This window comes from Monodelphis domestica, chromosome 5, assembly GCF_027887165.1.
Source record: "Monodelphis domestica isolate mMonDom1 chromosome 5, mMonDom1.pri, whole genome shotgun sequence".
Lineage (NCBI taxonomy): Eukaryota > Metazoa > Chordata > Mammalia > Didelphimorphia > Didelphidae > Monodelphis > Monodelphis domestica.
The window spans coordinates 301365499-301380950 of NC_077231.1; the positions used below are offsets into that span (position 1 = coordinate 301365499).

Sequence of the window (15452 nt, forward strand, 5' to 3'; positions counted from 1 at the left end):
TGCTCAATTGGAAAAAGAACTCGAAGCATCCAATAGAAGGGCAGACAAGGCTGAAAAGCAAAACCAATCCCTAATGACCAGAATTAAGCACCTCGAAGAAAGTGAGATGATAAAACAGCAAGAATCAATAAAGCAAACCCAAATAATTAATGAATTGGAAGAAAACATAAAATATCTCACTGAGAAGGTCACGGACCTGGAGAACAGAGGAAGACGAGAAAATCTCCGTATCATCGGTCTCCCAGAAAAACCAGAGGTAAACAACAAATTGGATATTATTCTAGAGGAGATTATAAAAGAAAATTGCCCCCACGTTCTGGAGCAAGGGGGCAAAATAGAAATAGAAAGGATTCATAGAACACCTTCTATACTAAATCCCCAAAAGACAACGCCTAGGAATGTAATTGCCAAATTCAAGAGCTTCCAAGTAAAGGAGAAAATCCTACAAGAAGCCAAGAAGAAGAGCTTCAGATATAAGGGGGCTCCCATAAGGATCACACACAACTTAGCGGCTAATACACTAAGAGACCGCAAAGCATGGAACACGATATTTAGAAAGGCAAGAGAGCTGGGTCTCCAACCAAGAATCAACTACCAAGCAAAACTGACTATATACTTCCAGGGGAAAGTATGGGCATTCAACAAAATAGAAGATTTCCAAGTATTTGCTAAGAAAAGACCAGAGCTCTGTGGAAAGTTCGATATCCAAGCACAGAAAGCAAGAGAAACATGAAAAGGTAAATATGAAAGAAAGGGAAAAGGAGATAAATCTTATCTTTCTCTTTAAGTCAAACTCTCTTCTATAAGGACTACATTTACATCAAATTATATATATTAATATGTGGGGAAAATGTTTTGTGTAACTCTCATAAATTGTATCATCATAAGAGTAGTTAGAAGAAACATGCATAGGGAAAGATTGGGGAATTAAGAAGATTTGGGGAAAGTTGGGGCAAAAAAAGGAAAAGGGAGGGGGGAACCGTGATAATACTAAGATTAACTTCAAGAAATAGGGGGGGAATCAATAGAATAAACTTTCCCATATAAAGATACACATGGGAAGGGGAGGGGAAGAACTCTCATATGAGAAGGAGAGGAAGAGAGCGTGAAGTGGAATTACTTAAACCTTACTCTCAGTGAAATCAAATCTGAGAGGGAAGAACATCTAGATCCAGTGGGATCCTGAATTCTATCTTATCCATTAGGGCAAGAAAGAAAGGAAAATTAAGGAGGGGGAGGAGGGAGGGAGTACAAAAAGGGAGGGAAGGAGAGGGGGGAGGGGAAGGGAGCATAAAAAGGGAGGGGCTAGAAAGGGAAGCATCTCAAGGGAGGGGATTAGGGGGACTGACCTAAAGTAAATCACTGGTTCAAAAGGAGAGAGCTAAAGAAGAAAGGTCAGAACTAGGGGAAGACATCAAAATGCCAGCGAATCCACAAATAACAATCATAACTTTGAATGTGAATGGGATGAACTCACCCATAAAACGCAGACAAATAGCAGATTGGATTAGAACCCAAAACCCTACCATATGTTGTCTTCAAGAAACACATATGAGACGGGTTGACACTCACAAGGTTAGAATTAAAGGTTGGAGTAAGACCTTTTGGGCCTCAACCGATAGAAAGAAGGCAGGAGTTGCAATCATGATATCTGACAAAGCCAAAGTACAAATAGACCTGATCAAAAGGGACAGGGAAGGTAAATATATTCTGCTAAAAGGAAGTATAGACAATGAGGAAATATCACTAATCAACATGTATGCACCAAATGGTATAGCATCCAAATTTTTAATAGAGAAACTAGGAGAATTGAAGGAGGAAATAGACAGTAAAACCATATTAGTGGGAGACTTGAACCAACCACTATCAAATTTAGATAAATCAAATCAAAAAATAAATAAGAAAGAGGTAAAAGAGGTGAATGAAATCTTAGAAAAATTAGAATTAATAGACATATGGAGAAAAATAAATAGGGAAAAAAAAGAATACACCTTCTTTTCAGCACCACATGGCACATTCACAAAAATAGATCATATACTAGGTCATAGAAACATGGCACTTAAATGCAGAAAAGCAGAAATATTAACTGCAGCCTTTTCAGATCACAAGGCAATTAAAATATTGATCGGCAAGGGTACATGGAGACCCAAATCAAAAATTAATTGGAAATTAAATAACATGATACTCCAAAATCGGATAGTTAGAGAAGAAATCATAGAAACAATTAACAATTTCGTTGAACAAAATGACAACGGCGAAACATCCTTTCAAACCTTATGGGATGCAGCCAAGGCAGTACTTAGAGGAAAATTCATATCCCTGAGTGCATATATTAACAAATTAGGGAGGACAGAGACCAAGGAATTGGAAATGCAAATAAAAAAACTTGAGAATGAACAAATTAAAAACCCCCAGAAGAAAACCATACTAGAGATCCTAAAAATTAAGGGAGAAATTAATAAAATAGAAAGTGACAGAACTATTGAGCTAATAAACAAGACTAGAAGCTGGTACTTTGAAAAAACAGACAAAATAGACAAAGTACTGGTTAATTTAATTAAAAAAAGGAAAGAAGAAAGGCAAATTAATAGCATCAAGGATGAAAAGGGGGATCTCACCTCAAATGAAGAGGAAATTAAGGCAATCATTAAAAACTACTTTGCCCAACTATATGGCAATAAATATACCAACCTAGGTGATATGGATGAATATTTACAAAAATATAAATTGCCTAGACTAACAGAAGAAGAAATAGTTTTCTTAAATAATCCCATATCAGAAATTGAAATCCATCAAGCCATCAAAGAACTGCCTAAGAAAAAATCCCCAGGGCCTGATGGATTCACCAGTGAATTCTATCAAACATTCAGAGAACAGTTAACCCCAATATTATACAAACTATTTGACATAATAAGCAAAGAGGGAGTCCTACCAAACTCCTTTCATGACACAAGCATGGTACTAATTCCAAAGCCAGGCAGGCCAAAAACAGAGAAAGAAAACTATAGGCCAATCTCCCTAATGAATATAGATGCAAAAATCTTAAATAGGATACTAGCAAAAAGACTCCAGCAAGTGATTAGAAGGGTCATCCACCATGATCAAGTAGGATTCATACCAGGGATGCAGGGCTGGTTCAACATTAGGAAAACTATCCACATAATTGACCACATCAACAAGCAAACCAACAAGAATCACATGATTATCTCAATAGATGCAGAAAAAGCCTTTGATAAAATATAACACCCATTCCTACTAAAAACACTAGAAAGCATAGGAATAGAAGGGTCATTCCTAAAAATAATAAACAGTATATATCTAAAACCATCAGCTAATATCATCTGCAATGGGGATAAACTAAATCCATTCCCATTAAGATCAGGAGTGAAACAAGGATGCCCATTGTCACCTCTATTATTTGACATTGTATTAGAAACACTAGCAGTAGCAATTAGAGAAGAAAAAGAAATTGAAGGCATCAAAATAGGCAAGGAGGAGACCAAGTTATCACTCTTTGCAGATGACATGATGGTCTACTTAAAGAATCCTAGAGACTCAATCAAAAAGCTAATTGAAATAATCAACATCTTTAGCAAAGTTGCAGGATACAAAATAAACCCACATAAGTCATCAGCATTTCTATATAATTCCAACACAGCTCAGCAGCAAGAACTAGAAAGAGAAATCCCATTCAAAATTACCCAAGACAAAATAAAATACTTAGGAATCTATCTCCCGAGACAAACACAGGATCTATATGAACACAACTACAAAACACTTTCCACACAACTAAAACTAGACTTGAACAATTGGAAGAACATTAACTGCTCATGGGTAGGACGAGTCAATATAATAAAAATGACCATCCTACCCAAACTCATCTATCTATTTAGTGCCATACCCATGGAACTTCCAAAAATTTTTTTTACTGATTTAGAAAAAAACATAACAAAGTTCATTTGGAAGAACAAAAGATCAAGGATATCCAGGGAATTAATGAAAAAAATACAAAGGAAGGGGGTCTTGCAGTCCCAGATCTCAGACTATATTATAAAGCAGCGGTCATCAAAACAATTTGGTACTGGCTAAGAGACAGAAAGGAGGATCAGTGGAATAGACTGGGGGCAAGCAACCTCAGCAAGACAGTATATGACAAACCCAAAGATCCCAGCTTTTGGGACAAAAATCCACTATTTCATAAAAACTGTTGGGAAAATTGGAGGACAGTGTGGGAAAGATTAGGCTTAGATCAACACCTCACACCCTACACCAAGATAAATTCAAAATGGATGAATGACTTGAACATAAAGAAGGAAACTATAAGAAAATTAGGCGAACACAGAATAGTATACATGTCAGACCTTTGGGAAGGGAAATACTTCAAAACCAAGCAAGAATTAGAAAGAATTACAAAATGCAAAATAAATAATCTGGATTACATCAAATTAAAAAGGTTTTGTACAAACAAAACCAATGTAACCAAAATCAGAAGGGTAGCAACAAATTGGGAAACAATCTTCATAAAAACCTCTGACAAGGGTTTAATTACTAAAATTTATAAAGAACTAAATCAATTGTACAAAAAATCAAGCCATTCTCCAATTGACAAATGGGCAAGGGACATGAACAGGCAATTCTCAGCCAAAGAAAAATGGGCAAGGGACATGAATAGGCAATTTTCAGTTAAATAAATCAAGAGTATTAACAAGCACATGAAAAAGTGTTCTAGATCTCTTATAATCAGAGAGATGCAAATGAAAACAACTCTGAGGTATCACCTCATACCTAGCAGATTGTTCAACATGACAGCAAAGGCAAGGTAATGAATGCTGGAGGGGATGTGGCAAAGTAGGTACATTAATGCATTGCTGGTGGAGTTGTGAATTGATCCAAGCATTCTGGAGGGCAATTTGGAACTATGCCCAAAGGGCAATAAAAGACTGTCTGCCCTTTGATCCAGCCATAGTACTGCTGGGTTTGTACCCCAAAGGGATAATAAAGAAAAAGACTTGTACAAGAATATTCATAGCTGCGCTCTTTGTGGTGGCCAAAAATTGGAAAATGAGGGGATGCCCTTCAATTGGAGAATGGCTGAACAAATTGTGGTATATGTTGGTGATGGAATACTATTGTGCTAAAAGGAATAATAAAGTGGAGGAATTCCAAGGAGACTGGAACAACCTCCAGGAAGTGATGCAGAGTGAAAGGAGCAGAACCAGGAGAACATTGTACACAGAGACTGACACATTGTGGTTCAAGAGAAAGTAATGGACTTCTCCAGTAATGGCTTTACAATGTCCCTGAACAACCTGCAAAGATCTATGAGGAAAAAAAAAAAACTATCCTCAAGCAGAGGACAAACTGAGGGAGTAAAAACTCAGAGGAAAAGCAACTGCTTGACTACAGAGGATGAGGGGACATGATCGAGGAGAGACTCTAAATGAGCACCCTAATGCAAATACCAACAACAAGGAAATGGGTTCAGTGCAAGGACACATGTGATACCCAGAGGAATCACCCATCGGCTAGGGAAGGGGTGGCAGGGGGTTGGGAGGAGGAAAAGAAAATGGTCTGTTTCCAATGAACAATGTATGAAAATGACCAAATAAAATAATATGTTAAAAATGAAAAAAAATAAAATAAAATAACACCATCTACATGAAACTTTTCCTGATTTTTCCAACTAGGAGGACCTTCCATCTTAAGCTACTTCATATTTATTCTCTTTTTTTCTGCATATACATATGCATATAGAGGTATAAAATTTGGACAATAACTTAAATAGAATGCAAAATCAATAGAATTTCTAAGTATCATTTAAAAAAATCCAGAAGGAAATGACAAAAAGGGAAGTTCCATTCAATGAAACTGAAAAATTCACTTATAATAATAGTAATGATAATAATAATAAAGTTAATATTTCTATAACATTTGTTATATGCCAGGCACTATGCTAAAAGCTTTGCAATTATTATCTCATTTGATCTTTACAACAACCCTGATAGAGCTAGATGTATATTTAATTTCCATATGTGTATACACATATATGTATACACACACACACATATATATTTTTCTGCCTCATTAGAATTGTACGAAACTGTTTCATTCATTGTATTTGTACAATGTGCTTAATTAGCACATGCCTGACAAATATTAGGTACTTACTAAATGCCTGTTTATTGATTGAATTTTTAAAAATTCTACTCATGGAAACAACAAGATGGCTCAGTAACGAGCGAGCCAGGCCTGGAGATGGGAGATCCTGAGTTCAAATTTGACCTCCAACATTTCCTAACTGTGTAACCCTGGGTAAGTCACTTAACCCCCATTGCCTATCCTTACCAGTCTTCTGTCTTGGAACCTATATTTAGTATTAATTCTAAGAGAGAACATAAAGGTTTAAAATAAAATAAAAATAAAAGGTTACTTATTAAAAAAAAAAAGATTTGAGTATGGTCCAGGAAGTCTCCACTAGGTGCTTCCTATTCGGGGAACTCCTTCCATTCTCTGCCTGCCTTTCTGTGGCTGAAATACCCCTGATCAAGATGTTGCCTTCAGAAGTCTGTATGGATGAGCAGACTTCTTATTAGGACCTCAGGAAGTCATCTGCTTCATCCTAGTCTCTGTTATCAACCCTGAATTATTTTCTGTTCCCCTTTAAAAGATAAGCCCAAAGACATACTTCAGTTACACACTCACTATAATTTACTGGTCTCTAAATGCCATGACTCAATCATTCTTGTTGTATTGTCATGGGGCTTAAAGCTGCCTGGATAAAGGTGCTTGAACCTCCCATCAAGGAGATATCATTAAGTACCAAATGTTGTATGAAAAGGGAAGTTCAAGTACTTTGCATATAGTAAGATATAGTCAAACCAGAAAAAAAGGCATGATTCTTTCATCTTGTTAGACTGACAAGTCTATTTCTGTCCACACCCTTTATGCATGGAATGAAGCATGACTTTTTCCATTCATTTGGAATATTTTAAATTATTGCATAGTTCCTCTTATACACTTAATAAATAGAATTACTTGGATAGAGATAAAAAAGAAATATATTATGAATCAATTTCTCATTATTTTAATCTATATTTCCCATTAAGTAATTTTTAAACCTATAAGTTCAAGATAAGAGGGGTTTCTGATGGGAGGAAATTAATTCTTTACCATTAAAGAAAAATTCATCCCTTAGAAAGTTGATAGTGTTAACTGAGTTTGAACCTGGACCTGAAATGATTGTATAAGGATCTTGCTTATAAGTGTAAACTGAAAGATTTCCATCGGGATTTAACCACATATTTTGGAAAGTAAAGAAATTCCTGATAGTGGTAAGGAACAATATTTCCATTTCATTCTGAAGACACTAATACAACTTTTAAGCACAAAAGTTGCAAATTTGGGGTCTAAATTATGTATATTACAGTTACCTAGCACAAATCAATTTGCATTCCAATTCCAGAGAGATTTTGAAAACTGTAGATGGGAATATCATTTATGCAATTCAATAAATATATTTCAAAATTATTTTTGACCATTTTTGGTGATTTCATTTGGAAGTAGATAAAATAATTTCATTTGGAAGTAGAAAATTCATCTTCAGTAATGGAAAAAGAACTCTGATAACTGAAAATATAATTTGATATTCATACTGTATTTATTATATGTTATTAGATATAACTTTGGTTCCATTTTAGTGTGGGGATTATTTTAGAGTTACAATTTTGTTTAAGGCATTAATATGGAAAACCTGTATAAATTTGATTCTTGTTTGAACTGATTTGCTAGTTTAAATTTTATCATTTCTTCGGTGGTTCTACTATTCATGTATTCTCTATTTTAGTCCTTGGCATTGTCTTTGACCCCTCCTTCCCTCTTTCTATGTCAAATATAGTCACTTACTAAATCCTACTGATTATGTATTCAGATCTTTTACCTCTATCTCTTACTCTCTGCTTCTTCACTACTTGAGGCCCTCATCACCTCATGCTTGGTATATGGGAAGAACTTTCTCACAAGTCTTCCTGGCCTGTACGCTCCTGTGTATCCTAAGCACTCTTACCAGAACTGTCTCTTCTTTTTTTTTTTAACCTTTACCTTCCATCTTGGAATTGATACTGGGTATTGGTTCTAAGGAAGAAGAGTGGTAAGGTCTAGGCAATGGGGGTTAAGTGACTTATCCAGGGTAACACAGCTAGGAAGGGTCTGAGGCCATATTTGAACCCAGGACCTCCCATCTCTGGGCCTGGTTCTCAATCCACTGAGCCACCCAGCTGCCCCCCAGAACAGTCTCTTCTCAGAAAAGATTTGCTCATGTCATGTTGTTCTAGGATCTTTCATGATGCTGATTCCCTACTGAATAAAGTCCCCTTTCCTATCATTCAAGATCAACCCTCTGGCACCACCTTTCCTTTCTAGTTTTATCTAATACTATTGTTCAGTTACTTTTTAGTTTTGTATGACTCTTGGTGACTCCATTTGGAGTTTTGTTGGCAGAGATACTGGAGTAGTTTTTCATTTTCTTCTCCACCTTATTTTATAGTTGAGGAAACTGATGCAAATGGGGTTAAGTGACTTCCCCAGGGTCACACACAGGCAGTATCTGAGGCCAGATTTAAACTGATGAAGAAGAGTCTTCCTGACTCCAGGCTTGATATTGTATCCACTGTGCCACCTCACTTCCCTGAACTCTCCTCCATACAATAAAATTGAACTGCTGTATATCCTAATATATATATATATATATACTGTACTTCTCATTGACATGTCTTTCTTCAGGTGGTTCTGAATGCCTAGAATATTGACCCTCTCCTTCTTAGCCTTTGGAATTTCTTCCCATCCTTTAAACACAACTTCAATCAGATCTTTTTTAGGCAGCCTTCTCTGGGTCTCCTGCTCTTAAGGACCTTCCCCTTTAGACTTCAGCAGTCACTGTTTTCTAATATACCTGCTGTTCATCACTGTGAACAATTGTGTCACATGTGTGTATCTTATCCCTCTACTAAACTGTATAGCACATTCTATTATGACAGGAATCAGATCTTATATAAATTTGGTAATTCCTACAGTACCTAGCATAGCATTCCGCACACAGCATGTATTTAATAAGTGACTTCTAAATTTGTTTGTCTCAATATTTCATAGGGATGACTTTAGTGGACAAACCTGAAGCAAATGCTAAAGTTGCCATGAAAGCCAAGAAAAAAGTAAGTTCTAGTTTTCTGTGTAAAATTAACCTTAATCTCCACTGGCTTAAGAAAAAGGTGAATTAATGTAATCAAAATATAAAGTACAATGGGACATTGTCAGCCTTGTGGTTTTTTAAATGTGGGTATTTAGATATATGTTTTCTCTAAGTCTTACTTCTGGGCTGTTTGACCATGAAATACTGATAGTAGGCCACTATGAAGGATTCTGAAGCACAGTGTCCTAGAAATTGCCAAAAAAGTAAAATAATACAGAATTAATGAGTAAAATAAATAACATGTAAATAACAAATATATAGATAATATATTGATATAAACATGTAAGGTATAAACACATATATAAATAAAAATAAAATAAATTAGTAAAATAGAATGAAAATATTGAACTATTATTATTTTTAGAATATGATTTAATATATATCTATGCATATACTTTCAAGTTGTGCTATTATATTCATAATATCATATGCATACAAAATATCACTAAAAAATTAACAGCTAACATAGCTAAAGATTACTTTTCCTTGAGTACATGTAGGGTGAAAAATGAACCATCAGTTATCTCAACAGGTGACCTGAAGTACATACTTTCTTATTACTCACTGTTAAAAAATGTTTTAAAATTATCAACATTTTTCAAGGCAGTTTGCATATTTCATGTATAAAAAATTAATGTGAAGCTAGTTGCTGATGATGTTTTTGAACAAAATGAACAAGACATGATGATGTCTTGAGCAGAATGAACTCTGCCAGTCTCTTCAAGTAGCAATCTTATTTTAGAACACCATTGAAAGAATATACAAGGGCACTTACTTAAATGTCATTGTTTAATATATAAATTGATCCAGTATATTGGTGGTACAAGAAATAGAAAGCTAAAAAGTGAACATGAGTGACATTCTGCAGTGGAATTCTTGGGGAATGATTTGGGTAAATTGAATGTAACCAAAAGCATGAGAAATAACATAAAAGGACAATATATGTATTGGGGTTCAGCATTCCTTTTTATTTAGAATATAGAGAACCTCAGAAATCCTTTTGTAAATAGGTTTGTACACTTTTAGTTGTTTGTCCTCAAAAAGACTATGACATTTTCTTGGGAATTATGATCTTGATGTCTTGATGCCCTTTTACTTTGGAAAGAAATTCAATATGGTAGTTGACTAAATGTTTTCAATAAGGTGTTATTCCGGAGAGAAATGATGACCCCAGGGAGAGAGGAAAGAAATGGGCAAATGAGAGGAAGAGGAAGGGGAAAGAGAATAATATGATGTTAGGACTATATGTTCTACACAATTTTGTTTGTAACTGTTATTATTTTCTTATTTGTTTTAAAATTTTATTTAATTAGTCAATTTAGAATATTTTTCCTTGATTACAAGTAACTCGTACTTTCCCGAACCCTTTCCCCGCCCCTTCCCATAGCCGAAGCATAATTCCACTGGTTTTTAAATGTGTTCTTTATCAAAATCTATTTCCATATTATTGATGTTTGCACTAGGGTGATCATTTAGAGTATACATCTCCAATCATATCCCCATCAACCCATGTGATCAAGCAGGTGTTTTTCTTCTGTGTTTCTACTCCCACAGTTTTTCCTCTGAATGTGGATGGTGGTTTTTTCCCATAAATCCCTCCGAATTGGATCTGGATCATTGCATTGCTACTAATAGAAAAGTCCATTATATTCGATTGTAATCACAGTGTATCAGTCTCTGTGTATAATGTTCTCCTGGTTCTGCTCCTTTCATTCTGTATCAATTCCTGGAGGTTGTTACAGTTCACATGGAATTCCTCCAGTTCATTATTCCTTTGGGTCCAATAGTACTCCATCACCAACATATACCACAATTTGTTCAGCCATTCCCCAATTGAAGGGCATCCTCTCATTTTCCAATTTTTGGCCACCACAAAGAGCACAGCTGTCAATATTTTTGTACAAGTCTTTTTCCTCATGATCTCATTGGGGTACAAACCCAGTAGTGCTATGGCTGAATCTAAGGCAGGCAGTCTTTTATTGGCATTTGGGAATAGTTCCAAATTGTGCTCCAGAATAATTGGCTCAATTCACAATTCCACCAGCCATGCATTGATGTCCCAATTTTGCCACATCCCCCCCAACATTTATAACTTTCCTTTGCTGTCGTGTTAGCCAATCTGCTAGGTGGTAACAGAGTAGTTTTGATTTTGCATTTCTCTGATTATAAGAGATTTATAACACTTTTTCACATGCTTATTAATAGTTTTGATTTCTTTATCTAAAATTGCCTATTCATGTCCCTTGCCCATTTATCAATTGGAGAATGGCTTGATTTTTTGTACAATTGATTTAGCTATTTATAAATTTGAGTAATTAGACCTTCATCAGAGGTTTTTGTTATGAAGATTTTTTCCCCCAATTTGATACATCCCTTCTAATTTTGGTTGTATTGTTTCTGTTTGTACAAAAGCTTTTTAATTTAATGTAATCACAATTATTCATTTTAAATTTTGTAATTTTTTCTAACTCTTCTTGGTCTTAAAATCTTCTCTTTCCAAAACATCTGAAAAGTATACTATCCTTTGTCCACCTAATTTACTTATAGTTTCCTTCTTTATATTCAAGTCATTCACCCATTCTGAGTCTATCTTGGTGTAGGGTGTAAGATGTTGATCCAAAACCAATCTCTCCCATACTGTCTTCCAATTTTCCCAGCAGTTTTTGTCAAGTAGTGGATATTTGTCCCAAAAACTGGGATCTTTGGGTTTACCATAAACTGTCTTGCTGAGATCCCTTACCCCAAGTCTATTTGACTGATCCTCCTTTCTGTCTCTTAACAGTACCACATTGTTTTGATGACCACTGCTTTATGGAATAGTGTGAGACCTGGTACAGCTAGACCACCTTCCTTCATTTTTTAAAAATTATTTTCCTTGATATCCTTGACATTTTTTTCTTCCAAGTGAACTTTATTATGTTTTTTTCTATTTCAGTAAAAAAGTTTCTTGGTAGTACAATGGGTATGGCACTAAATAAGTAAATGAATTTCGGTAGAATTGTCATTTTTATTATGTTAGCTCATCCAACCCATGAGCAATCAATGTTTTTCCACTTGTTTAGATATAGTTTTAATTGTGTAAAGAGTGTTTTGTGGTTGTGTTCATATAGTTCCTGTGTTTGTCTTGGTGGATAGATTACTAAGTATTTTATTGTCTAAGGTGATTTTAAATGGAATTTTTCTTTCTAAATCTTGCTACTGAGATGTGTTGTAAATATATAGAAACACTGATGACTTATGTGGTTTTATTTTGTATCCTACAACTTTCCTAAAGTTGTTGATTATTTCAACTGGCTTTTTGGTTGATTCTAAAGGACTCTTTAAGTAGACCATCCTATCATCTGCAAAGAGTGATAACTTGGTCTCCTCATTACTTATTTTAATACCTTCACTTTCTTTTTTCACTTCTTAATACCTTCACTTCACTTTTCTCTAATTGCTACAGCTAGTATTTCTAGTACAATGTTAAATAATAGAGGTGATAATAGACATCTTTGTTTCACTCCTGATCTTATTGGAAATGCTTCTAATTTATCCCCATTGCTGATGGTGCTTGCTGATGGTTTTAGATATGTACTGTTTATTATCTTCAGGAAAGGCCCTTCTATTCCTATACTTTCTAGTGTTTTCAATAGGAATGAGTGTTGTATTTTGTCAAAGACTTTTTCTTCATCTATTGAGATAGTCATGTGATTTTTGTTGGTTTGCTTGTTGATGTGGTCAGTTAATTGAATAGTTTTGTAATATTGAACCATCCTTGCATTACTGGTATAAATACCACCTGATCATAATGAATGACCCTTGTGATCACTTGCTATAATATTTTTGCTAGTTTTCTATTTAAGATTTTTGCATCTATGTTCATGAGGGAGATTGGTCTATGGTTTTCTTTCTCTGTTTTTGACCTGCCTGGCTTTGGAATCAGTACCATATTTATGTCATAGAAGGAATTTAGTAGAATTCCTTCTTTGCTTATTCTGTCAAATATTTTGTATAATATTAGGATTAGTTGTTCTTTAAATGTTTGATAGAATTCATTTGTGAATCCATCTGGTCCTGGATATTTTTTCTTAGGGAGTCCTTTAATGGCTTGTTCAATTTTTTTCTGATATGGGGTTATTTAAGTATTCTATTTCTGCTTCTGTTAATTGAGGCAATTTATATTTTTGTAAATATTCATCCATATCATCTAGATTGCTATATTTATTTCCATATATTTGGGCATAATAGTTTTTAATGATTGCCTTAATTTCCTCTTCATTAGAGGTAAGGTCTCCCTTTTCATCTTGGATACTGTTAATTTGGTTTTCTTCTTTCATTTTTTAAATTAGATTGACCAGTACTTTGTCCATTTTATTTGTTTTTTCAAAGTACCAGCTTCTGGTCTTATATATTAAATCAATAGTTCTTTAACTTTTAATTTTATTAATTTCTCCTTTAATTTTTAGCATCGCTATTTTAGTTTTCATCTGAGGATTTTTAATTTGTTTATTTTCTAGTTGTTTGAGTTGCATGCCAAATTCATTGATCTCTGTCCTACCTAATTTGTTAATATATAAACTCAGGGATATAAATTTCTCCCTGAGTACTGCTTTGCCTGAATCCTATAGGTTTTGAAAGGATGTCTCATCTTTGTCATTTTCTTCAATGAAGTTATTAATTGTTTTTATGATTTGTTCTCTAAGTAACCAATTTTGGAGAATCATATTATTTAATTTCCAATTAATTTTTGATTTGCCTCTTCATGTACCCTTACTAATTATAATTTTTATTGTATTATGGTCTGAAAAGGTTGCATTTATTATTTCTGTTCTTTTGACTTGTTTGCAATGTTTTTATGCCCTAGTACATGGTCAGTCTTTGTGAATGTACCATGTGCTGCTGAAAAGAAGGTGTATTCCTCTTTATCCCTATTTCTTTTTCTCCACTATTTACTAACTCTAATTTTTCTAAGATTTCATTCACATCTTTTATCTCTTTCTTATTTATTTTCTGGTATGATTTATCTAGATCTGATAGAGGAAGGTTAAGGTCTCCCGTTAGTATAGTTTTGCTATCTCTTTCATCCTTGAGATCCACTAGTTTCTCCTTTAGAAATTTGGAAGCCATACCATTTGTTGCACACCTTTTGAGTGCTGATATTTCTTCATTGTTTATACTGCCTCATAACTAGATTAATTTTTACTATGGCTTTGTCAGATATTATGATTGTGATTCTTGCCTTTTTTCCTCAGTTGATGCCCAATAATGTTTTGTTCCATCCACTTAACATTACCCTGTGTGTGTATACCCTCCTCATGTAAGTTTCTTATTGACAACATATGGTAGGATTTTGGTTTCTGATCCACTCTGCTATTTGCTTACATTTTATGGGTGAGTTCATTCCGTTCACATTCAGAGTTATGATTACCATCTGTGTATTTCCCAACATTTTGATTTTCACTCCTAGTCCTGCACTATATTCTGTTACTATTTCCTTCTACACCAGTGTTTTGTTTATAATCAGTCCCCCTAATTCCCACCCTTGTTTTGCTTCCCTCCCCCCTTCTTATTCTCCTTTTCTTTTTCTTTAGGATCTTTTTAAAATACTCCCCACTCTCTCCCTCCCTTGTATTACTTTCCTCCTGTGAATTTTGAAAGTATTCTACCCTAATCAGACTGTACTTTAGAAGATCTGATTTAGCTATTTCCTGATCAGTAACAATGGAGATACTTGGAATAACAGAATCAGGTCTTGGAACCTTTACATTTTCCACCCTTCTTAGTTTAACAAAATTATGAAGGTCTACATCAATCTCAAGATTTAATTATCTGAGGAAATGGCCTTCAACAGACATGTGCGAAAAAATGGACAGACCCCTGTCCTGTCCTAAGTCAAGCTAAGTGATCATTGGTACAGATGAGATGCAGGAAAGTGACATAAGACCATCCATATAAGCCATGCCACTTCCTCTCTCTTCCTCTTTCCCTGGAGAGGCGACTCTGGCTGAGAGTGTGCTAGGCATTTCAACATCTTGGAGTGTTGGTGGTGAGTTTTGCCCTTGAGCTGATAGAGGTTCAGGCATCTTAGCTGAGCTCCTTTGGAGGTCAGGCTGATTCTTTCCTCCTTCACACTCAAAACCTTACTTTCTTGATCTCCTAATCTTCCCACTTGGTACTAGCCCCTTCCTTCTTCCTTCTCCTTAATCTCCTCCACTATCAATTAAAT

General features: G+C 34.9%; 1 protein-coding gene across 1 annotated transcript in view; it reads left to right on the forward strand.

Moving 5' to 3' along the window:
* ZCWPW2 (zinc finger CW-type and PWWP domain containing 2) overlaps positions 1-15452 on the forward strand; it is a 335386-nt gene that overhangs the window by 208725 nt on the left and 111209 nt on the right. Inside the window, exon 5 of the mRNA XM_007505209.3 lies at positions 9145-9206. Within this exon, the coding sequence (XP_007505271.2) occupies positions 9145-9206 (62 nt within the window). The remainder of the gene's footprint in view (positions 1-9144; positions 9207-15452) is intronic.